At 44.3% G+C, this 25,838-nt stretch overlaps 1 protein-coding gene across 1 annotated transcript in view; it reads right to left on the bottom strand.

Annotated features, from left to right (window-relative positions):
* Nucleotides 1–12,332: 12,332 nt before the first annotated feature.
* MAOB (monoamine oxidase B) overlaps nucleotides 12,333–25,838 on the bottom strand; it is a 111,348-nt gene continuing 97,842 nt past the window's right edge. The window contains exons 12-15 of the mRNA XM_062184088.1: nucleotides 21,703–21,800; nucleotides 15,188–15,299; nucleotides 14,678–14,740; nucleotides 12,333–13,334 (exon numbers count right to left, since the gene is read on the bottom strand). Coding sequence (XP_062040072.1) covers nucleotides 13,182–13,334; nucleotides 14,678–14,740; nucleotides 15,188–15,299; nucleotides 21,703–21,800 — 426 coding nt within the window. The 3' untranslated portion in view covers nucleotides 12,333–13,181. The remainder of the gene's footprint in view (nucleotides 13,335–14,677; nucleotides 14,741–15,187; nucleotides 15,300–21,702; nucleotides 21,801–25,838) is intronic.

Genomic DNA, 25,838 nt, shown 5'->3' with positions numbered 1-25,838 from the left:
AACTGGAAGTGGGGCCAGCCTCGGGCCCTCCCTACAGGAATCAGAGGACCGTCTTGCTATAGTATCACTAAAGCAATGGAGCCATGTTTATTGCAACATTCTGTTAATCTATGCTCCTTTACCATCTTTCCTCTAAATAATTTTAGTGTGCACTACAAGGCTTGCAGCGTATTTCTTGCGGATTAAACTAAAAGTAACTAAGTCTGTGCCCAGCAGACAGCTGAAAAATAATTTGCTGTCACAAATTGGCAAAGTTGGCAGGATCTGCAAGTATACAAAGCAATGCCTTTCTTTAAAAAGAAAACTGAAGTTGCATGTGTAACCTGTAATGTTCCTGGCTGGAAAGACCCTCAGTTGGCCTCTTTGGCAAAGGAATGGGCTCTCTGCTCAGGATTGAGTGAGAATTGGGATGGCAAGTTACGGAGTGCACAGCCTCCACAAGTTATTGAGGTTTGCAATTGGTGCCAGTAGAAAAGGGGAATGAACTATAGGCTTTGGGAAGGTGAGGATGGATTTTGTTATCTGCATACTGATGCATGTGCAAACAATTAAAAAAGCAGTACAGGATAAATGTAAATTGGGAAAAAGAAAATGCTGCCCTTTGGAGTCAAACCGCTAGGTAGTGGTAGGAAAATTATATCAAGCCCCTGTACCGCTGCCAGGGCCAACTAAGGTTATTCAGTGTAAACGATATAGAATTCCAGGTGGACGTGAGAAAATATCTAAAACAGTAAAAAATTATATTAATGCTGGAGTGATGATTTCCATAACCACTAAAAGGAATAATCCAATTTGGCCTGTTAAGAAATCAAATAAAACCTGGAAAATGACTGTGGATTACAGGAAATTGAACAAAGTTACTCTCCCATTGACTGTTGCAGTCCCAGATACCATCATTTTGATGTAAAAGGTCAGAAGTATAGAAGCGTGTTCTTGATAAGGAAAGTTAAAAGGAAAAGAGGTTTTTAAATAAAGGAAGGATAGGGTTTGTAAAAATTGTTTATCTTAATGGCTAGTTTATTCTATACTGGAAAAAAAAGGTTTGAGTAAGTTACAGAAGGTGTGAGAAAGTTACAAAATGTTATAGGAAGAAGACATTTTTGGTTATAAAACTATTAGTCTATTTTCTTTGACATAAAATCAAAATCTGATCCTCTGTCAAAGCAATGAGTTAAAGTAATCTATTATGTTCAAGTCTTAATGTCTCTGTTAAATTCTAACTGTTTAAAAATAGCTGCGAAAAGAGCAATGGTGAAATGGAGGGATCCTATCACCAATCAATGGAATGGACCTGATCCGGTACTGGAATGGGACGCGGGCTCCTAAGGGATGGGTTTTTCTATACAGCCAATATGCCTTTACATAGTTAGCCTCTGATAACTTCCCAAATTGCTCCCTGGGCCGTGTGGCCCCGATGCTGACATCTGTATTTACAGCGGCAGATAGAACGCGTCGGCGGCATGCTTCACCTGAAGACTGTAATGGCAACGTCATCCTAATAGGAGAGGACACTGCCCTTGCCATGGCTGTACCAGTAGTAAGTGTTCCTGGACTGGCCTTTGGAAATAACCGTGGACTGTGAAGGCTTGCATGTTTAGTGACCAAAACAATCTTACTGCTACTGGACTGTCCAATATAGCTGAAGAATTGGATCAAGTTCGTTCAGGAGTGCTTTTAAAAGGCGCAGCTATCGATTACTTGCTGTTAAAAGATCATATAAGTTGTAAATCTGTACCTGGGGGATGTTGTTTTAACATTACTAACAATGTGCCATATATAGAGTCTGTCATTGATAAACTTAAGACTGAAATGCAACATACGTTCATTACTAACCCCATAACATTTGGAGGGTTTCAATGGATTCATTTGTTATTAATGCTGGCTGGACCGTTACTGCTCTTCCTACTTTGTATGGGATGTTTTCCATGTGTTCTGCATTTTATGCTGACTTCGCTACAGTCTGTATGGACTGACATTCATTACTTAAAACTTCATACCAAACCTCCTTTGTAATCAAAAATAATTGATATTTGGCTGTATGTTTCATCTCTCACCTAATGTCAAGGTGGAATGGTACTCAATGACGGGTAAGACACTCAGCATCCTGTACCAACCTAAGACAGGGCTCTAGGCCAAGCTGCCAGAGTTACCGATGACGGGTAAGGACAGAGATGACTGAGGGCAACCTAAGACAGAGGCCATTCTCAATTAAATAAAAAAGGGGGAGATGTAGGCAACCCATAAACAAGTCACAGACAAGTCAAGGTCAGTCTTGGCTTGTGGAATTCCTGGGATGAAAAAAAAAGTTACCTATTCCCATGCTCTAGGAGAATGATCAAGCAAGAACACTCCGCTAAAATTAACTATGTTATGATTGTGTTGTAGAAAGCCTGATAACTTGCTTGCCTGTGTTGTTCACTTCTGTGTTGCCGTGAGCTGCAGCTGGTAATGTATAAAATATCGCTGAGACGCTGGAATAAACGAGCCTTGATCAGACTTTTGTCTTGGCTCCATTCTCTGCGCCCTTGTCCCTCTTTTCGTTCCCACTCCCTCCTTCAGGTTCCGTTCGACAGGTGTGGCTGGCCCGCATCACATCACAAAGTGTGCCACAGCCTGAATTCCCCAGGAAGGTGGTGACTGGCATACAGGAAGTTGATAGGAGGGTGCCTTAGTATCAATACCAGTGGAAGAGTGAGGGAAACAAAATTGAGCAGAGGGTGAAGTTGAACACAGAAGCGATTTCACTATAGGCTTCAACTGGATCTAGGATTGTTCTTTGTATTCCTTCATTGCCCAGTCATTGTTTGGGAGCTACTCCTAGGAAGGGTCACATCTTTGGGCCAGGGAGCTTTTTTCATCCCAGAGAAAGGGACACAAGCATGAGTCATTAGCCTCCCAAACTCCAGAAGCTGGAAGAATCAGTGTTTCAATTCTAAAGTGGTGGTGGTAGGCAACATCTACACAATACAGTAGTTTCCACTATAGATTAACTCTTGCAAACATTTGCCAGACTCTCTACTCATCAGTTAGAAACCCTCAAATGAATTGTCTGCATACTAAGTATAATAACCAGTCTTTGCTGTGGCCTAGGACTTCCCAGATGATCTGGCTTCTGTCTAACTCTCCAACCTCATTTTCTGCCATTAATTTTGATACTGTTGCTCCTGCCACATGATCTGACTACTATTTCTTTAGTGCCCCAATTATACTGTCACTTCCAGTCCTTCCACTTGATGTTTCTTCTGCCTGGAATGCCTTTACCTTGAATAGCACCACAGTTCATTCCTTACTTCATTTGGGTCTCTATTAAGTAAAAGTCACTTTTTCACTAAGGCCTCACATGGCTACCATATAGCTCTCTATGCCTTTGCCTTTCTTCCTTTTTTCTTGATAGACATTTTTCCACTTGACAGAGTGCATTACACCATGTATTTATGTGTTATCTACCCATTAGAATGTAAGTTCCACAAAAGAAGGGAGTTTCCCAGTTTTTGTTCACAAGTATATTCTCATCACCTGGAAAAATAACTGGAATAGAGGGTATTCAACAGACATTTGGTAAGATATTGTCACATGGCTATCATTCTTTAATCCATATAATAGAGTAGGAAAATGACCACATCCAGAAGATGCAGTGGTTAGATTGAATGATAAGAACAATAAAATATTAGAAATAAAATATCTAAGCCTTGGAGCTATCAGTAATTCAGAAAGATCAGATCCTATGCATTCTGGTAAAGTGATCTTAAAAGGAGTAGACACTGAAGAGAATATTCACAGGTTTCCAGCAGCTCCCACCTGGGTTTGAACTGTATCTCTACTGCTTACTGGTTATAAACCTTTGTCTTTTTTAAAAGATTCATTTATTTGAGTGGCAAAGTTACAGAGAGAGAAGGAGAGACGGAAAGAGAGAGAGAGAGAGAGAGAGAGAGAATCTTCCATCTGCTGGTTCACTCTCCAAATCGCCACAATGGTCTAGGGCTGGGCCAGCCTAAAACCAGGAGCCAGAAGCATTATCTGGGTCTCTCTCTCCTATGTGAGTGCAGGGGCCCAAGCACTTGGGCATGCTCTGCTGCTTTCCCAGGGGCATTAGCAGGGAGCTGGATCAGAAGTGGAGCAGCCAGGACTTGAACGAGCACCCATATAGGATGTCAGCATCATAGCTGGTGGTGACTTTACCTGCTACACCACAGTGCTGGCCCCAAGACCTCTGTCTTATAATATCTCTGAGACTCAGACTCCTCTTCTGTAAAATGGAGCTGATAGCAGTAATGTTCTTATAAAAGTAAATGATGCGGCCGGCGCCGCGGCTCAATAGGCTAATCCTCCGCCTTGTGGCGCCAGCACACCGGGTTCTAGTCCTGGTCGGGGTACTGGATTCTGTCCTGGTTGCCCCTCTTCCAGGCCAGCTCTCTGCTGTGGCCCGGGAGTGCAGTGGAGGATGGCCCAAGTGTTTGGGCCCTGCACCCGCGTGGGAGACCAGGAGAAGCACCTGGCTCCTGCCTTCAGATCAGTGCGATGCGCCGGCCGCAGCGTGCCGGCTCGGCCATTGGAGGGTGAACCAACGGCAAAAGGAAGACCTTTCTCTCTGTCTCTCTCTCTCACTGTCCACTCTGCCTCTCAAAAAACAAAAAAGTAAATGATGCACATTATCTTTTAAATAGCATATTTAAAGAAATAGAGCTGTTATAACAATGTAAATAAAATGATTATCAAAAGACAGTCTTATAAACTCTTAAATTTTTAAAAATATTTATTTATTTGTTCTTTGAAAAAGCAGCAGAGAGAGGGAAACAGATCTTCCATCTACTGGTTCACTCCCCGAATGGCCACAATAGCTGAGGCTGGGGCCGGATGAAGCCAGGAGCCAGGAACTCCATCCATGTGGATGGCAGGGTCTCAAGCACTTGGGCCATCTTCTACTGCTTTCCCAAATGCATTATCAGGGAGCTGGATTGGAAGTGGAGCAGCTGGGACTTGAATTGTCTCCCCACTATGGGATGCCAGTGTCAGAGGTGGCATCTTAACCTGCTGTGCCACCACGCTAGCTCCCAGTCTTAAAATTTTGTCATGTGCTATTTTGACTGAAAACCTGTATTCAAAAATCTTTGAATTTATTTCTCATATGATCATACTTCCTGAGGCAGGGTAGGCAGGAAGCAAAGTATATTCAGACTGTACTTTGGTTTCCATTTTTACTTTTTTTTTTTTTGACAGGCAGAGTGGATAGTGAGAGAGAGACAGAGAGAAAGGTCTTCCTTTTTGCCGTTGGTTCACCCTCCAATGGCCGCTGCGGACGGCGCATCTCGCTGATCCGAAGTCAGGAGCCAGGTGCTTCTCCTGGTCTCCCATGTGGGTGCAGGGCCCAAGCACTTGGGCCATCCTCCACTGCCTTCCCGGGCCATAGCAGAGAGCTGGCCTGGAAGAGGGGCAACCGGGATAGAGTCCAGCGCCCCAACCGGGACTAGAACCTGGTGTGCCGGTGCCACAAGGCGGAGGATTAGCCTGTTAAGCCATGGCGCTGGCCCATTTTTACTTTTTTGACCTTGGCCAGGAAAAGATATGTAAGGGATACATCCTGGATCTAAAAGTTAGCTGGCTATAGTTATTACAAGGGTCACTGCCAGACACTTGCAATGTGCAGAGGAAGGGTGGAATAGCACTTTTAATTTTCATGGGTGTGTGTGGCTTAGAAGAGAAGAGTCCTTCACTAAGAGTTCCAGCCAAAGAACACTTCCCTATGGTCACTGATTAGAATTGAATAACACATCCAGACTTAAATAGATCATTGACAAAGTTAAACAGGCCTACCACAACTGCCTCCATGTTATGGGACTGAGGAGGTGGCCAGTGTAGCTTCCTTGAATCATAGCAGTGAGTAAATAGCTGAACAAAGTCACGATTCAATCAGGAAGGAGCTGAAGGGATGAATATTGCTTAGGCCTAATACCCAGCGTTTTGCCATTTTGTTGCCAATGGGAATGGACTGTAATACTAAGATCCCTCTCTGTGAACCCAGTTTCAATAGTAATCCTTTTTATTGCAGGTTTCATCACTTGTGTTTCCTTTGCTTAAGCAGTACCTGTGGCATTTGGTACCTAAAAGGACATGGGCTCAGAATACTTGGAGAGGGCATTAGGGGGTTGGTAAGGAGGCTTTTATATTACTCAAGGGCATAAAACTTTTGTGCTGGCTTAATTATTTAACAAGCAACATTCAGAACATGTTATTTTGAAAACACTTCTGCCTTTGAAGCACTTCCAAACTATCAGGATACATAGACCAAAGGGGCAATAGCCCCCATTGAGCCTTGGGCTCAAGAAGGAATTATATTCACCCAAAGTCAGCCTTGTCCAGCGGGCTAAGGATCTGAATATTTGGCAGCATAGGAGGTAGCAGAGATCAGGTAAAGAACAACACAAGGCCAGAGAACAGAGATGGCTTGTGGGGATGAATGACTTATGGCCCAAGCCAGCCTCCGCTCTCTTCTGAAACAGCTGGTGGTTATCTTTCACTGCCTCCACACAACTCCAGGACTTTCTCCCTGATTTACTATAACCCAGGGAAGATTTTGTTATTGAAAAGGTTTTGACAGCAGGTTAGGAGAAAGGAACTATAATGCAATGAAATGGCCTAAAGGTGACAGTCAGATATGTCAACTCAAGAGCAAAAGCTCAGTGCCCTCAGCATTTTGCTTTGCAAGGAAATGAAGTTTCAACGGGAGAAAAACTGTACCAGAATGCTTAAGGAAGAAAATGACTGGGAGTTGGAGATGTAAAGAAAGGTGAAAGAAGAGGTCAATGTTTTCAGGCGGCCATAGGTTGAAATGTTATTCCACCGCAGTGAGGGAATATGACTCGACAGCGACTTATCATGTTGTCTCAGCAGACATGACAAGAGCAATTATATCAGAAAGTATCAGCCCAGGGTAAGTGCAGGATCTTATTAAGTCCATTATTTACAATAGAGGAGCTTGGCTCCAGTGTCCACAGGCTGAAGTGTCATCAGGATCACTTGCCAGGAGAATTTTCAACTCTGGGTCTTCCTCTGTACTTCAGAAAAAATTAACAGTAAGCAAATGAATAACAATAGACATCCACCAACATATTTCAGCAAGTCAACTACACATTCCTCTGGAGTCCAGAACACCCTAGGTCATTCTATGTCTCTAATGTTTACTCCGTTATTGAAGTGAAGACTGAGTGAGAAAACTATCCTTGCTTTCATATAGGACCTGCCTTCCTCAGTTTGGAGCCAAGGCTAAGGAGAAAGTAAGGGAATCCTAGCAGACTGGCCAGGAGAGAAGACCCTAAGGGTATGCAGTGGCAGAGAACTAGGTGATTAGGGACAGGCATAACGTTTGGCGAGAAGCAGATAGGCAGGCAGAGGAATGTTGGCAGAAGAAAGATGCCTCTGTTGGTTAGGTACATTCTGCTTCCATTAAAAAAAACAGGGACAGTGAGGAAGGCTCAGTCAAGTCACAAGATGTCCTGGAGCATTGTCCATTGTTGCTGAGATGCCTCAGTAGTCAACTGACACAGCAGCTACTCTACTGCCACCTCTTCAGATTAGGACATTATTTGCCCATGCCTATGACTAACCTATTCTCTCCTTGTGTTTACTCTCTTCACAGCTGTCACAGAAAGGCTTTGAGCCAGGACAACTCAGGGACCACTGGGCCACCCATACATGCTTTGACTTGGACATCAACTCTCATCCAATTGGCCGTGACCAGGGTAGTACAATCAAAAAGCCAGATGACTTTTCTGCAAAGATCTACTTCTGACCACTTTTTTCAAAGGGGGGACCCACAGACATGGCAAGCACTTAGTGCCTAGCACCTTTCCAGCAATAGACCTGACCTGTAGGGATTTACCCCAGTTGTATGGGAGGAGAAGAGAGGAGGGTATGGAACCAGAGGGGAAGAAAAGAGAGGAGCAAAGCAAAACTCTAAACTGTCTTTCCCTCAACAGAACTCCTTTTAGTTGTGTATTGGCCCCTATATATGACAACCCTTGGACATTACTGCACCCTCTCAGCCCATCTTTTCACTTCAAACACTGCTGCAGCAACCAGATGTGCCAGCTGACATCAGCGTCTTCCTCAGTGGACATCTGGATGCATGAACAAACCTAGAAGTTCAAGGGAGTGAACAATCCAGGCAACACTTTGGCCAACAGGGGATATATACTCCCTTCTTTGGTTCCACAGGCAATCTGTTATCAGGTGCAATCTACACAGCTCCTCAAAGAGTTCCCAGCAGGACCGAGCTGCATTAGCCCACAGCAGTGCCAACTCAATAACATACCCTTGGATCAGCTCTTTCCTTCCCTATTTCTCTGTTTTCCAGTAATACTCCTACTCTTTGGGACCTCTTCCTAGGGTGATCTGCACAGAAGTCCTTGTGTGAGGCACTGCTTTTAAGGAAGGAAAACAGCCCAAGACAAACCCATCTTACCAGGAAGATCATCTTCCTGGGGTCAGTGCTATGGCATAGTGTGCTAAGCCTCCACTGGCAGTGCTGGCATCCCACAGGGACAGTGGTTTGTATCCTGGCTGTTCCACTTCCAATCCAGCTCTCTGCTATGGCCTGGGAAAGCAGCAGAAGATGGCCCAAGTGCTTGGGCCCCTGCACCCACATGGGAGATGGGGAAGAGGCTCCTGGCTCCTGGCTTCAGTTTGGCTCAGCTCCAGCCATTGTAGCCATTTGGGGAGTGAACCAGTGGATGGAAGACCTTTCTCTGTCTTTCTCTCTGTCTGTAACTCTACCTCTCAAGTAAATAAATAATTTTTTTTAAAAAGGCCAGCGCTGCGGCTCACTTGGCTAATCTTCCGCCTGCGGTGCCAGCACCCCGGGTTCTAGTCCCAGTTAGGGCGCCAGGTTCTGTCCCGGTTGCCCCTCTTCCAGGCCAGCTCTCTGCTGTGGCCCGGGAAGGCAGTGGAGGATGGCCCAAGTGCTTGGGCCCTGCACCCACATGGGAGACCAGGAGGAAGCACCTGGCTCCTGGCTTCGGAATGGCGCAGTGTGCCTGCTGTGGCAACCATTTGGGGGGTGAACCAATGGAAGGAAGACCTTTCTCTCGGTCTCTCTCTCTCTGTCTAACTTTGCCTGTCAAAAAAAAGAGAGATCAACTTCTAGCTCTATGATCTGGGAAATACACACTGCTCTTTCACTTGTTGAATTAATGCTTAACTTTCAGAGAGCAACTCTGTTTCCTTTCATTCTAAGTATTTTATAAGCCTCTTTTTTCACCCTGATGCAGCTGGGCAGTGAAAAAGAGGATGAAGCCAGGCAGCAGTTCTGTGAGAAAGGCTGATGTCATATCTCCAAGCCTTCTTATATCTTTGAACCAGTGACATTTTAGCCCTTGGTTAAGACCTTCACAGAGAAAGTCTTGCCTCCTATATTAAACTGCTGCTGGATTGAATTCCCTGTATGTTTAGGCACAAAGGTCTTTCCAAACCACCCCAGTCATTCTGATGTGAACCCTCAATTGAGAATTATAGCTTTAGACCTGTCAATCTACTCAAGAATGAAACCAGTTAGTTATTACTGCTACCTCAAATAAAACATATCAAAAAGACAACTGCCATTTAAAAAATGAATATGAGGGGACCAGCATTGTGGCACAGTGAGTTAAGCTGCCACTTGAAATGCTAGCATCACATATCAGAGTGCCTGGAACTGAGTCCTACCTCTGCTTCCAATCCAGCTTCCTACTAATGTACACCCTGGGAGGCAGCAGGTGATGGCTCAAGTACTAGAGTCCCTACCACCTACATGGGAGACCCAGATTGAGTTCTGGCCTCCTTGCTTAGACCTGGCCCAGCCCCAGCTGCTGCGGGTATTTGGGGAATGAATCAGCAGATGGAATACCTCTCTCTCTCAGATAAATAAGAATAAACATTTAGAAAAATGAGTATGAGGAAAAATGAAAACTGGCTCTCTACAAGACAGCATAACATTGTCTTTTTAAAAATTATTTATTTGAAAGGCAGAGAGAGAGAGAGAGAGAGAGAGAGAGAGAGAGAGAATCCATCTATCTGCTGATTCATCCCCCAAATGGCCACAATGGCCAACTAGACCAGGCCAAATCCAGAAGCCTAGGAACTCTCTCTGGGTCTCCCATGTGGATGGCAGGGGCCCAAGCACTTGGGCCATCTTCTGCTGCTTTCCTAGATGCATTAGCAGGGAGCTGGATTGGAAGTGGAGCAGCTGGGTATTCGAACTGGCACTCATTGGACACCAGCATCACAGGTGGCTGCTTAATCCACCATATCATAATGCTGACCGTAAGCACAGCATTCCGTTTACCAAATCGGTGTAACAATTATTAATCTAGAATTAAAATGAAAATTTCAGGAGTCCATTTATTTATCTATGTATGTATTTTGAGAGACTGTGATGGCTTAGGTACAAGAGTTATGGAGGATGGAAACATAGAAACAGTGTCTACTCTCAAGAATAAATGATAATAATGCCAGAATGTTGAATAGGGTATGAAGAACTGCAAGTTTACTTTTTTGTCCCCCACTGTTCATCTCAATCTGCTCAGTGAGGGAGGTTTCTCCCTTTGTTGTGTTTGGAAACTCTAGTAGGTCTATGACTCTAGCAGTAATTCTTAAGTTAGAGACAATCCTATGGCTCCTTTTGCCTTTTAAATACTTAATGTATTTATTTGATAGAGAGACAGAAAGATAGACCTCCCATCTGATGGTTCACTCTTCGAATGCCTGCAATAGCTGGGGCTGTGCTCAGCAGAAGCTGGGAGCTGGGACCTCAATCCAGGTTTCCCATGTGGGTGGCAGGAACCCAACTAGGTGAGCCATCACCACTGCCTCCCAGGGTCTGCATTAGCAGGAAGCTGGAATAAGGAGCTGGAGCCAGGAATTGAACTCAGGCACTCTGATGTGGGATGCCGGTGTATTAACCAGTCTTAACCACTAGGCTAAACTCACCCCAGTCATGTGGCTTCTGTTAAGTCACAAACCAGAATCTGGTCTGAGCTTGATTTAGAGCTCAATCTCTCCTCCTGCAGTGAGAGCCACCTTTAGGGGAGGTGGTGACATCTTCCAGGGCTATTTGGTTAACTTTCCATTCTGCTTAGTTTGTCAGCCATGGATTCTGGAACATTATGTGTCGGACACAGTTTTTCTTTTTGAAAAAGATTTATTGATTCATATGAAAGGTAGAGTGACAGAGGCACAAGAAGAGATCTTTCATCTGCTGGTTCATTCTCCAAATGCGAGCAACAGCCTGGGCTGGGCCTGGCCAAAGCCAAGATCCAGCAACTCCACTTGGGTCTTCCACTACCAATCCCACTTCTATCTTGGGCCATCATCCACTGCCTCCTAGGATCATTAGCAGAAAGCTGGATCGGATGCCAGAGTAGCTGAGACTCAAACCAGGCACTCTTGATATCAGATGTGGACATCCCAAGAAGTAGCTTAACTCATTGTGCCACAGCACCCATGCCTAGAGGGAAATTCCTTATTTGACTCTTTATTAATGTATGTTCTGGAGTCAGTAACGTCACAACATTTTAGGGACAGTTTTTGGGGGGAGCATGCCTAAGCAGATACCCTTATGCCAGGTATGTTGAATTTTTAAACAAATTTAAGAAACAAAATGGTTACAAAAATAAGTCTTACTGGGTTCTCTAATTTTCTCATTTAATCTGTGAAGTTCCTATAAATTCATGCATGTAAATGTCATCATAAAATCAGAAACAGTATGTTACGATTTATTGATCCCAGAGGGTTTCTTAAATTTCACTTATACTGAGAATAATCAGCTTCATTTTCTAAGGGAGGGTGTGAGAATAGTCATTCATGGATTTAAAATATATCTTGATAAAATCTGACCTTGGAAGTTGAGAGGTATGAATGCTCTGAAATAATGATCTCATTTAAAAAGTAGATCAAATAGGATTTAATGGACCATAAAACTGTGGTTTTAAATTAATGAGTGTACATAGTAAAAAGCTTTGCACTGGATAAGGAATATAAAAGGTCAACTGAAATATTATAGTTATTTTAATAGTTTTAGCATCTTGCTTATTAATATGTCAATTACCTTGACAGGTTTGAGAGAATGAAAGCAAAGAGCTGTGCCACTTAGCACCCTTCCCATATCATTTTAAATCATTTACCAAGTGCTCACATGTATGTCATCTATGATGGATCACGCAATCAAAACACATGCATCATCCAGTCTTCAAGAAAATTTTGACTAAATGCTTTAAAGCCACAATAATATGCCTAATACAGGATCTTGATTTGGTCTGTCAAAACCTTGGAAGTCATTACCCCAAAAGAAAAGACAGCAGACATCTGGTCAATCAATTTTATTTTTAATTACCCAAATGTGCATTGACCTTTGTGTCAAGACATAATGGAGGATAAAAAAGGAAGACAAGACAAGATTCCTACTCTTAAAGCAACTAAACGCACCTGGAGGCACATTGCAAAAGACAGTAAGACTTAAAGGATATATATATATATATATACTGAGTAGCATTTAAGCAGCACAAGACCATTTAGTTCAGAGGAAACCCAGGCAAGAGCCCACCATTTGCGATGATAGCAGGGAGTCGGAGAGAGCAGTTAGGGAATACATCCTGGGAGGTGGGAAAAGTGCTGCACCGGTGTTGTAGGCCCCCAAAAACCAGCGGCTTACTGGGTAGTTAAGTTCCACCTCTGTCAGCTCCAATTTGTTAGACTCTAAAATAGAAAGTGAGGATTAGATGGTCTCTAAGATCCTCCAGCTATAACAGTATAGGATTCTGAAGACAGATGTAGAGAGCTTGGGAAAATAAGGGCATCACAGGAATAAAGGTTAAGCACAAAGCCACAAAGGTGAGAAAAAACTTGTACATGGGCAAGGCGTGTGGTGGAACAGCCAGGACATTAAACAAGGCTATTTAACTATTCTAAAGATTCCAAGGGCAGTAATCTTGACAATGGATGAGACAGCATGCCAAGCCAAGTAAGGAACACTAACTAGGGGCCAAAATGAGATAGAGATACTATGTTGCCTGTGGTCACAGTCTGATTTATCTTTATGCTCCTAACCATGCTCTATATTCTTTATATCTTTGTGGAACTTCATTGCAGCCCCTTCCTCAAACCTACAACCTAAATAGAATTAAGAAGAGGGTGTGGCTCCAGACGCCCTCTCTTCAGACCCGTACAAGTAACCCCCTTTTGTAGGCCAGGAAGCCAAGAGCCACAGCCGAAAACATGGTGGTCAATCCAATCAGTCTCAGCAGACCAGGCACAGAGGGCAAGTTCCTCTCCAGGAAGGTGGTTGTGATGGGCCGAGCAGGAACATCCTGGGTTCAGAGAACACTGGGTGTTAGTACAGAGCTTGCACACTGCATTCCAGAAAAGTCTATTCCCTCCAATTCTCTGAACATGATTCCCTCTTGCCAAGCTCTAAGACATCAAACATAACATTCCCTCCACACATATTGCTCACTCCCTCTTCCCCACTGGGCCCTATATTTAACTCCCTTCCTCAGGGAGCCTTTCCTGAGCCTCCAGCCTAGGATGGCCCTCATTTTACATTTTCTCTCAGCATGGCTTCTTCAATACGCTTGTACTTTTTGGTTATCATCTGTAGTCCCCAGCAGATGTCAAGCTCCACAAAAGCACTGCTGTGTCCTCACTCCAATGACCCATGCACACAACACACATGCCATAAATATTTATTGAGTGAGTGGATCAATAGTCTCCCCTGCATCCCACAACCCCCTCCCCCCTCTGGCAGAGACACTAAGAGGATGACTTTGGAGTGGCAGCTCTATTCTCTCTGACTTCACACTTAAAGGACAAAGGAATGACTTTGGCCTTTTTATCTCTTGTCCTCTACAATATGCTTATTTTATTTAAAAGATTTATTTATTTATTTGAAAGGCAGAGTTTCAGAGAGAGGGTAAGGAGGCAGGGGGAGATCTTCCATATGCTGGTTCATTCCCCAAATGGCCACAAGGGCTGCAGCTGGGCCAGGCTGAATCCAGGAGCCAGAAGCTCCTTCTGGGTTCTTCCACATGGGTGGCAGAGGCCCAAGCACTTAGGCCAACCTCTGTTGCTTTCCCGGGTACATAAGCAGGGAGTTGGATTGGAAGAGGAGCAGCTGGGACTCAAACTGGAGCTTATATGGGATGCCAGCATCACCGGCAGCGGCTTAACCTACTGCACCACAACTCTAGCCCATATAATGTGTTTCCACTCCATCCTCGTGTGGCCTTTCTTCTAGCCAGGAATGCTTCCTGAGGTCTTACTACAAAACTTCTCAGTACATTGAAAATGAGTTATTAATCTAAATATGCTCTGATTCCTTCCAGCCCTTTACCCCTGGACATGGGATGCTAAACCTACTTCTTTTTTCCCACCTCTTGTTGAAAATATTTATTTAACAGACATTTATTGAGTTCTTCTTACATGTAGAATTGAGAAATGTCTCCATTTTAAAAACTCTTTATTTTATTCCTAATAATCTGCAATGAACATAGCAGCTACAAATTTATCAAAGTTCTTCTAAATTCCTCACCTCTGCCCTAACCCCTGACACCTATGTTAAACATTCACTGAATTAATAGATACAAATGTGTTCTTGCAAGTCATTGTTTGTAGAGGAAAAGGATCTAAAGCCTTGAAATAAAATATAGCTTACCACAGATTCTGGTTCTGACTGCCAGATTTCATCCTCTGGAATCTTCCCAATGGCATGCAGGATCTGAAAAGAAGGAGCAGCTTGGTGAATAGCAAAAGTGATCACATCTTTCTCCTAAACTGCTCTTGAAGTATGATATCAGAGGCTCACAGCAAGTAAGTTTGGTAAGTTAGGAACGTGCCTGAACAGGGATGAGAGCTGAGGGATTTTCATGAAAGATCACAGAAACAAGTTTGGTTCTATAATGCTGGATCTAGGTTATTGCTCAATCAGAGCCATGGTGATCTTCTACCCCATGGGATCTTTTTACCTTCATATGTGAGATATTTTTTTGCTATTACTTTTTGGTTAAGTTGTTTGCTCCATCTGGAACTGCTGGGAAAGAAAAATGGGGGTTTCAGGTATCCTCAGATGGGGGTTACTGAGGAGTTGACCTCCAGGCTCTCAGACAGCTTTGATCAGCTTGGCAAGCCCATGGGTTAACTCCCTGTCTGTGACCCTGGGTCCTACCTCTCGGGCAGCTCTCTCTCCAGCCTCCACAGCCCCCTCCATGTAGCCGCTCCAGTGTGTGGCAGTCTCGGTGCCTGCAAAGTAAATCCTGCCAACTGCCTGGCGTAGAACCCTTGGAACAACAGCAAGAGGTTAAAATGGTTAGTCTCAGCAAGCCAGAGAAGAGCTTTCCCACAAAGACCAAGGCTGCCTGGTTTGCTGATTCTAAATATCACCTTCTTGGGACACAACCTTTATCATGTATAAAATGAGTCTTGGACTAAGTCAGTTCTGTCAGCTTGACATCTTTTTTTAAAAATAGAGGTTTTTTTTCCTTTTGTAAGATTTATTTATTTGTTTGAAAAGAAGAGATACAGAGAGAGAAGGGGAGAGAGAGAGAGAGAGAGAGAGAGAGAGAGAGAGAGAGAGAGAAGTTCCATCAGCTGGTTCACTCCTCAAATGCCCACAACAGCTGGGGCTTGGGCAGGCCATCCATGTCTCCCACATGGGTGTCAGGGACTGAAATATTTGATCCATCACCTGCTGCCCCTACCCCAGAGTGCATTAGCAGGAAACTGGAATGGAGAGCAAAGTTGAGGCTCAAATCCGGGCACTCCAATATGAGATATGGGCGTTCCAAGCAGCATCCTAACTGCTGCTCCAAACACCCACCCTATTTTTCTTAAATTTGTTTTTTGACAGGCAGAGTTAGACATTGAGAGAGAGAGAGAGAGAGAGAGAGAGAGAGAGAGAGAGAAAGGTCTTCCTTCCGTTGGTTCACCCCCCAAATGGTTGTCACAGCCGGCGTGCTGCGCCGATCCGAAGCCAGGAGCCAGGTGCTTCTCCTGGTCTCCCATGCGGGTGCAGGGCCCAAGGACTTGGGCCATCCTCCACTGCCTTCCCGGGCCACAGCAGAGAGCTGGGCTGGAAGAAGAGCAACCAGGACAGAATCCAGCACCCCGACCGGGACTAGAACCCGGTGTGCTGGCGCCGCAGGCGGAGGATTAGCCTAGCCTAGTGAGCTGCGGCGCCGGCCCTTCAAATTTTTTTTTTTAAAAAACTCCATGACATAGCTACTTTTATCATTATCTCATTTCACCCATGAGGAAACTGAGGCTCAGAGAATGTGCAGTGACTCACCAAGAGCCACATTACTAGATAATATCAGAGCCAGGATTTTGAACCAAATCTACCAAATGTTAAAGTCTCCATTTTTCTCCTGAATGTTGCCTGGTGTATCATTATCACTAGTTAACAGGGAATGCCTATGGGCCAGTGTGGTGTGGTAAACGGCGGATTAAACCATTGCTCGCAATGATGGCTTCCATATCAGAGTGCTGGTTTGAGTCCTGGATGCTCTACTTCTGATTCAGCTTCCTGCTAATGTGCCTGTGAAGCAACCAATGATGGCTCAAGTACTTGAACCCCCCCAGTCACCTATGTGGGAGACCTGGATGGAGTTCCTGGCTCCTGGCTTTGGTCTGGCCCAGCCCTGGCTATTGTAGCCATTAGGGAGTGAACCAGTGGATGGAAGGTATTTCTCTCTCTCTCTCACTCACTCACTGTCTCTGCCTCTCTCTCTCTGCCACTCTTCCTTTCAAATAAATATATTAATAAATCTTTTAAAAAGCAAGGAGTGCAGGGCCAGCACTGTGGCACAGTAAGGTAAGCCTCCACCTCCAGCGCCGGCATCCCATATGAGCACTGGTTCATGTCCCGGCTGCTCCTCTTCCAATCTAGCTCCCTGCTAATGGCCTGGGAAGGTGGCAGAGAGGGTTCAAGTGCTTGGGCCCCTGCATCTGCAAGGGAGACACAGAAGAAGTTCTTAGCTTCAGATCAGCCCAGCTATGGCCATTGCAGCCATCTGTAAAGTGAGCCAGTGGATGGAAGACCTTTTTCTCTGTCTCTCCCTCTTTCTGTAACTCTACCTATCAAATAATAAATAAATAAGATCTTTAAAAAAAAAGCAAGGAGTGCTCAGATGTGATACAAAGGGACCTAAGTGTCACAGACTTAGCCTGAAGAGAGGCAGTGTGTTTTCACTCTCACAAAAACATGAGGTGAGCATCACCAATAAGCCATTATGCATCCTGTCTCCAGTTTCCATTACATCAGTGAAGGGCTGTTCAGATCTAATGCCCATGCTCCATCCTTGTCAACACTGTACACTGCTCAGCCTCTTATCCAAAAACCAGAGACTGGCTTGAATTGGTAATTTTCTTTTACCTGCCCTTACTGTAGCCATCGAGAAAATACAAGATATTGAATATTAGTATACTGACAATAATACATGGAATGATCTGGAATTATTGAGAGCCTGTAGGTATTCAGGATGGGTTTGCTTTCTCCACATCCATTAAATACTGCTACTTTTCACTGCATGTTCACTATTTTAAAACATATGGAACTAACCCCAGTTGGACATCTCTGGGAAGCCTGGCCAAACCCTGTAGTTAAATATTGGAGGAGAACAAAGGCTTAGATAGAACTAATTACGCTCACAATCATTCATTTCAAACAGATGGAGATAGTTTTGCTCCATTAATCATGTAGAAACCTTCTTTCTTTATTGAAATAAAAGTGCAACAGTTAGAAAAGAAAAATCCCTGTCCCTTCTTTCGTAGGTGAGTGAACAGACAGCATATACTTACAAAGGATACAGGACATATATCAGAAAGGAGAGCTCCGCAGATACTTCTCCTGGTTCATGTGCTTTACTGCACAATCACTACAATAAGCTTTCATTCCATCCAGAAGGAAAATTCTCTGAGAAATGTATCTAGTCCTATTTTTAATTTTTTCAATTTTAGAGGCAGAGAGATAGATCAATCTTTCATCCTCTGGTTCACTCCCCAAATGCTTGCAAAGGCCAGGGCGAGGCTGGGGGTAGAGTCAGGAACTGGGAATACAATCCAGGTGTCTCACATGGGTGTCAAGAAGCCAATTACTTCAGCCATCACCACTGTCCTCCAGGGTCTGCACTGGTGGGAAGCTGGAGTCAGGAGCCGGAGCTGGGACTCAAACTCAGGCTCTCCAGTGTGGGAGATGGGTGTCTTAAAGGCGAGGCTATGTGCCTGCTCTCTGTACTTAGTTCTTTATCAAAGTGATACTATTAATTTTGTCCACTGTCTTTCATCTGGAAGCAGAACACTTACAAGGGTACTCCAAAAGGTTCATGGAAAATGGAATTCAAAGATAGGTTTATTTTGGTCCAAAAAAATTTTTTTTGACAGGCAGAGTGGACAGTGAGAGAGAGAGACAGAGAGAAAGGTCTTCCTTTGCCGTTGGTTCACCCTCCAATGGCCGCCGCGGCCGGCGCACTGCGCTGATCCGAAGCCAGGAGCCAGGTGCTTCTCCTGGTCTCCCATGGGGTGCAGGGCTCAAGCACTTGGGCCATCCTCCACTGCACTCCCGGGCCACAGCAGAGAGCTGGCCTGGAAGAGGGGCAACCGGGACAGAATCCGGCACCCCGACCAGGACTAGAACCTGGTGTGCCAGCGCCGCAAGGCGGAGGATTAGCCTATTGAGTCGCAGCGCTGGCCCAAAAAAATTTTTAAATCCATGCAGTTTTTTCATAATATGCACTTCCATGAACTTTCTAAAGACTTCTCGCATGGATTTCAAAATTCTTTTGCTCCAAAATAAACTTGGGTGGTATGTCTATTACGAAGCCTTTGCAGATTTGTCTAGGTAAAGCAAATCTGTCCTTCCATGTTTCTCCATGGTGGCTTTTATAGTGCTCTATTTACCTCAGAAGTTTAGATGCCATTGTTGTTATTCTGCCCTCTCACCCATCACCACCATGAACCCCCCAGCACTGTCAGTTCCTTCCTAGCAGGGAGGTGTGTCCTTGGTATTGAATTTTTCAGCACAGTGCTTAGCAAATGGTGGGCACTTAGCCAATAAATGCTGAATGAAACAATTACAATTGACATTACTTTACACTGAGCCTATCCAAAACTCATCCTAATGACCAAGTAGTTTATCAAGTGGTACCCTTCGGCCCCAGAATGTTCTTTCATGATCAGATTTTTCCATCTTCTATAGGATAAGGAAAGTGCTAACTAAAGTCATTATGAACCTTCTGAGAAGCAGGTTTTAACCTTTCTTTGATTGGTTTCTATGCATAGACTGATTAGCCACTTCAGTTTACTCACATCCTCTGTTTGTTGCATATTCTCAACAGTCTTTCACTCACTATTCTACATTCTTTACTTTTAATTCTATTTGTATTTATTTATTTGACAGAAAAAGCTAGTTCCTATCCACTGTTTCACTTTCTTTCTCTCTCTCTCTCTCTCTCTCTCTCTCTCTTTCTCTTTGGACAGGCAGAGTTAGACAGTGAGAGAGAGACCGAGAGAAAGGTCTTCCTTCCGTTGGTTCACCCCCCAAATGGCTGCTACGGCCGGTGCACTGTGCCAATCCGAAGCCAGGAGCCAGGTGCTTCCTCCTGGTCTCCCATGTGGGTGCAGGGCCCAAGCACTTGGGCCATCCTCCATTGCCCTCCCGGGCCACAGCGGAGAGCTGGACTGGAAGAGGAGCAACCGGGACAGAATCTGACGCCCTAACCGGGACTAGAACCTGGGATGCCGGCACCGCAGGCGGAGGATTAGCCAAGTGAGCCGCGGCGCCAGCCCACTGTTTCACTTTCCACGCGCCTGTAACAGCTGGGGCACTGAAGCCAGGACCTGGGAACTGTAGTCTCCCAGGGTCTGTATTAGAAGGGACCTTGAAAAGTCAGCAGCCAGAGCCAGGCACCAAACCAGGCAATCTGACATAGGACGAGGGTGTCCTAACTGGCATTTTAACCACTAGGCCAAATGCCTGCTCTTACATATCCTGTTTTGTTTATATTGAACTCTCAGCATGAAATTATTGCTTGGTTTAGTATCACCATAACTATCATAATAATTACTGTTATACCATTAATTTATACCTTGTTATTACCATCAAATGCAATTTAGCTAAACATCAATGACTCATACTCAGATGCACAATGCTGTGAACGCTAAAAGCAAATGAAATGTGCACTTTGGGTGAACTGTGATGTGAATCATATCTTGATAAATACATTAAAAATAACTCTCACTTTCACTAACATACAGCTTATTGACCACTGTAGGTCTTCTTGTGCCTCTTCACCCACTGGCTGATGGAACTGAGGCTCAGAGAGAAGAAATGACCTCTCTAGGGTATCCAAGTTTGTTATCGGTAGAATCAAGACTGAAACCAAGTCCCTTCACACAAAGTCTAGAGTTCATTTTGCTTTTATAATGCACTTAAAAAGGGCTGCATTTCACTGAGATCTGAACTCAGCACAGATGATCCCTCACAAACCAATAATAAGCTGAACATATCCCAAGTCAAGAATGCATTTAGGGGCAGGTATTTAGCCTAGTGGTTAAGATGCTGGCTAAGATACCTACAGCCTGGGGCCAGCACTGTGGCATAACGGGTAAACCTACCACCTGCGGCGCCAGAGGCACTGGCATCTCATCTGGGTGCTGGTTTGAATCCAGTCCAGCTCCCTGGCTAATAGTGTGCCTGGGAAAGCAGCAGATGATGGCCCATGTGCTTGGGCACCTGCATCCACGAAGGACACCTGAAAGAAGTTCCTGGCTCCTGGCTCCTGGCTTTGGACTGGCCGAATGTGGCAGTTGTTCCAGGAGTGAATCAGCAGATGGAAGGTTCTCATTCTCTCTCTCTCTCTCTCTCTCTCTCTCTCTCTTTTAAAAAAGCATTTAATTCACCTAACCTACTAAACATCACAATTTACCCTAGCCTACCTTAAATGTGCTCAGGACACTTACATTCATCTCATTTGGACAAAAATCATCTAACAGAAAGCCTGTTTCCTCATAAAATATTGAGTGTCTCATGTAATTTATTCAACACTATCCCGAAAGTGAGAAACAGAATGGTGTTATGGATATACTTTCACACCATCACATAATAGAAAAATTCCAAGTCAAATCATCATGAGTTGGAACCATCTATAGAAGCGTATTTCTTCTGATAAAGCGAGTGAACCCTCTGACTATATGAATTGCTATTCTTTTTGCACTTGTAGCTCACATTATTTCCATGGGAAAACAGCACTCTGGACAGTCATGCTTGGTTTTGGTCTTCTTTTCTCAACTTTTCTTCTTATTTACATTCTTCCCACTTGTTCCCCCAAAATCCCATTGCTGCCATTTTCTGCTTTAAGTTATTTTTGTACAGTTCAGGTCTAGTTTATTTAAACATTTTTTTCTTACTTAAGGTAAACAAATTTCATGTATTTCATATATACTGAATTGCTACTCTTATGCTGCAACCTTCTTTGGTCACATTGATTGCAATTGATCCTCTAGAGGAATCAAGAGTGAAAGGCAGCACTCTGGTACAGAATTCTGACTTCATTCACGAGATTCATAAAGTACAAAGGAACTTTGAGCTTCTTTTGGGGTGGCAGTTATTTATAAGCAACAGGGGAGAAGAGCTTTGCATGCAGGTGCAGAGGATCGCGGTCACAGCTTAGCGCACTCTCACTCTACCTTCCGTATTGAGTCATGATGCCCGGTGGGAAGTAGGTCGTGTAGCAGCCCCCAGAGTACTGCTCCTCACACCAGTTCTTCTCTTCATAATGCACTGGCTGCAAGGCAAAGTGGCAAAAGCTTGAAGGAGATGCAGAGGAAGCTATCTAGCCCAGAATAAGTCAAACACAGTCCCCTAGGCTTCATGCTGGTTAACCAATGTAGTCTTCCCTCAGGGCCTGTGGGGGGATTGGTTCCAGGATCTTTGGCTGATACCAAAATCCATGGATACTCTAGTCCCGCATACAAAATGGCATAGAGTTTGCATATAACCTACACATATCTTCCTGTATACTTTAAATCACCTCTAGATTATTTAATACACCATAAATGCTATGTAAATAGTTGACATTGTTTTGTTTGGTGAAGAAGGACAAGAAAAATATCTGTACATGCTCAGTATAGAATCAGCTATTTTTTAAAACTATTTTTGATCTGTGGTTGGTTGGATCCACAGATGAAGGGCTGTCTGTATTTCTCAACTACAGTTTCATTATCCTGGTGTTTTTGAAGATCTGTATTTGGGCAGGTAAATATCCTTGGTAATAAACTTGTAAAAAATTCAGACTTTGGAAAATGTCCTATTTGGTTTATTGATGTTTGTTGCACCATTCATAAACTGCAACTCTCTTTTTCCATTTTTAACTTGGTCTTACCTATTAAGAAGTTTTTGGTGCAAGGTTTCACAAAGAGTTTTTTTAAAAGATTTATTTATTTTACTTGAAAGTCACAGTTACACACACACAGAGAGAGGGAGAGGCAGAGAGAGAGGGAGAGAGAGAGAGGTCTTCTATCCGCTGCCACTCCCCAGATGGCTGCAATGGCTGGAGCTGTGCCGACCTGAAGCCAGGAGCCAGGAGCTTCCTTCACGTCTCCCACATGGGTGCAGGGGCCCAAGGACTTGGGCCATCCTCCACTGCCCTCCCAGGCCACAGCAGAGAGCTGGATCAGAAGTGGAGCAGCCGGGACTTGAACCGGCGCCCATATGGGATGCCGGTGCTATAGGTGGCAGCCCCACCTGCTATGCCACAGCACCGGCCCCCACAAAGAGTTTTGTTTTTTGTTTTTGTTTTTTTTTTTTTTTTGACAGGCAGAGTGGACAGTGAGAGAGAGAGACAGAGAGAAAGGTCTTCCTTTTCCATTGGTTCACTCCCCAATGGCCACTGCGGCTGGCGTGCTGCAGCTGCCACACCGCACTGATCTGAAGCCAGGAGCCAGGTGCTTCTCCTGGTCTCCCATGTGGGTGCAGGGCCCAAGCACTTGGGCCATCCTCCACTGCCTTCCCGGGCCATAGCAGAGAGCTGGCCTGGAAGAGGAGCGACTGGGACAGAATCCAACGCCCCGACCGAGACTAGAACCCGGTGTGCCGGCGCCACAGGCGGAGGATTAGCCTATTGAGGCTTGGCGCTGGCCCCCTACAAAGAGTTTTAAAAAGAATTTATATCAGGGCCAGCATTGTGGCACAGGGGTTAAGCTACCACCTGCAACACTGGCATCCCATATGAGCACTGGTTCGAGTCCCAGCTGCTTCACTTCCAATCCAGCTCCCTGCTAATGTGCCTGGGAAAGCATTGACAAATGACACAAGTACAAACATGGGAGACCCAAATAGAGTTCTAGGTACCTAGCTTCGGCCTGCCTCAGCCTTAGCTCTTGTGGCCATTTGGGGAGTAAAGCGGTGGGTGGAAGACCTCTCTCTCTCTCTCTCCCTCCCTCCCTCCCTCCCTCTTGACTCTGCCTTTCAAATAAATAAATAATCTTTTTAAAAAATGATTTATACTTATTAGAATGATTGAGCAGGAAAAAAAGCAGAAAAACACAGCTGTAAAATTGAAAAGGATGATGAGATTCACGGTTCTGGTGGAGAAGAGCTTTGTTAAGGGAAACTGAACAGATAAACTAATGTTTTGTGACATGTGGACACTTATGTTGGTGGTGATACTTGTAAACAACTATTGTTCTGAAAAGTATATTTTGGCCACAAACTTGCAAAACTAGAGCTGAAATTTTGCAAAGCTCGAATGCTTAAAGTCACTGAATGAAAGTTTGGCCGGCGCCGTGGCTTAACAGGCTAATCCTCTGCCTTGAGGCGCCGGCACGCCGGGTTCTAGTCCCGGTTGGGGCGCCAGATTCTATCCCGGTTGCTCCTCTTCCAGTCCAGCTTTCTGCTGTGGCCCGGGAAGGCAGTGGAGGATGGCCCAAGTCCTTGGGCCCTGCACCCGCATGGGAGACCAGGAGAAGCACCTGGCTCCTGGCTTCGGATCAGCGTGGTGCGCTGGCCACAGCAGCCATTGGAGGGTGAACCAACGGCAAAAAGAAAGACCTTTCTCTCTGTCTCTCTCTCACTATCCACTCTGCTTGTCAAAAAAAAAAAGAAAAGAAAGTTTTATCATTAAGCACTACTTTGAAACAATAAAATCAACAGCAAATTTTAAGATAAAAATGGATGCTTTAAAACAGATTTTGAAAAATGTTTTGTTTAAAAAAAATTTGCAGGGCCAGCATTGTGGTATAGTGTGTTAAACTGCTGCCTGGATACTGGCACGCCATATGGGCAGCAATTTGATTCTTATCTGCACCTGGGAAAGCAGCAGCAGATGACCCAAATGCTTGGGCCCCTGCCACCCATATGGGAGACCTGAAACAAGCTCCTGGTTTCAGCCTGGCTCAGCCCTGGCTGTTGCAGTCAAATTGGGGAGTAAACTAGTGGATGGACGATCTCTTTCTCTCTCTCTCTCTTTCTCTCTCCTTTTCTCTTTCTGTAACTCTGCCTTTCGAATAAATTAATATGTCTTTTTAAAAATCTGAAATCATAGAGCTGACTTTGCATAATCATTTGCAAAGCAACCTACTTATAAAGTATGAGGCCCTGCCTGTTAGGCTAAGTGGCTCCAGGTCTTCTGTAGTGTCTCTTGGGGCTGTACCACCAACAGAGTTGGGGAACCTGTTTTCTGCCAAGGGTCATTTGGATTTTTATAACATCACCTACAGGCCATACAAAATTATCAACTTAAAAATCAGCCTTCTATAGATTGATTGAATTTCTCGAGTCCCACCTGTGGTTGCCTTGGCAGGGCCAGACCAAATGATTTTATGGGCCTTATGCAGCCTACAAACCAGGCACTCTTCACCCTTAGCCTAATATCTGATGGCTACAGCTACCTCCTGAACCACCCTTCTTTGGCTTTCCCAGCCAATCAGAAGGAAGGCTGCACTTTATTTTTCATCTTTCCTAGCTTCCACAAATGTCTCTCTTGCACTCAATAGACACCAAAGCAAGAGCAAAGCAAATGGCACTTTCTTTTTTTTTTTTTTTAACTTTTATTTAATGAATATAAATTTCCAAAGTACAGCTTATGGGTTACGATGGCTTCCCCCCTCCCGTAACTTCCCTCCCGCCCGCAACCCTCCCCTCTCCCGCTCCCTCTCCCCTTCCATTCATGTAAGGATTCATTTTCAATTCTCTTTGTACACAGAAGATCAGCTTAGTATATATTAGGTAAAGTTTTCAACATTTTGCCCATATAGCAATACAAAGTGAAAAAAAACTACCATTGGATTACTAATTATAGCATCAAATAACAATGTACAGCACATTAAAGACAGAGAACCCACATGATTTTTTTTTCCAAATTAATTAACTTTCTATGCCATTTCCCCTTCAATTCCAGGTTGTTTTTTTTTTTTTTCATTTCCAATTCTCTTTATATACAGAAGATCACTTCAGTATATCATTAGTATAGAGCTCATCAGTTTGTGCCCACACAGAAACGCAAAGTATAAGGATAAAGTATTACATTCTATATCTAGAGTCAGGACCTAAGCTGATCAGGTCATTGTTTCTTATAGTGTCCATTTCATTTCAGCAGGTTTCCCCATTAATGTTTATTGCAGCTCAATTCACAATAGCTAAGACCTGGAACCAACCCAAATGCCCATCAACAGTAGACTGGATAAAGAAATTATGGGACATGTACTCCATAGAATACTATACAGCAGTAAGGAACAATGAAACCCAGTCATTTGAAACAAGATGGAGGGATCTGGAAAACATCATGCTGAGTGAACTAAGCCAGTCCCAAAGAGACAAATATCAT

This window comes from Lepus europaeus, chromosome X (genome assembly GCF_033115175.1).
Source record: "Lepus europaeus isolate LE1 chromosome X, mLepTim1.pri, whole genome shotgun sequence".
Classification (NCBI taxonomy): Eukaryota; Metazoa; Chordata; class Mammalia; order Lagomorpha; family Leporidae; genus Lepus; species Lepus europaeus.
Note: the sequence above shows the minus strand (reverse complement) of the source record. Positions and strands in the feature narration are given on the sequence as shown.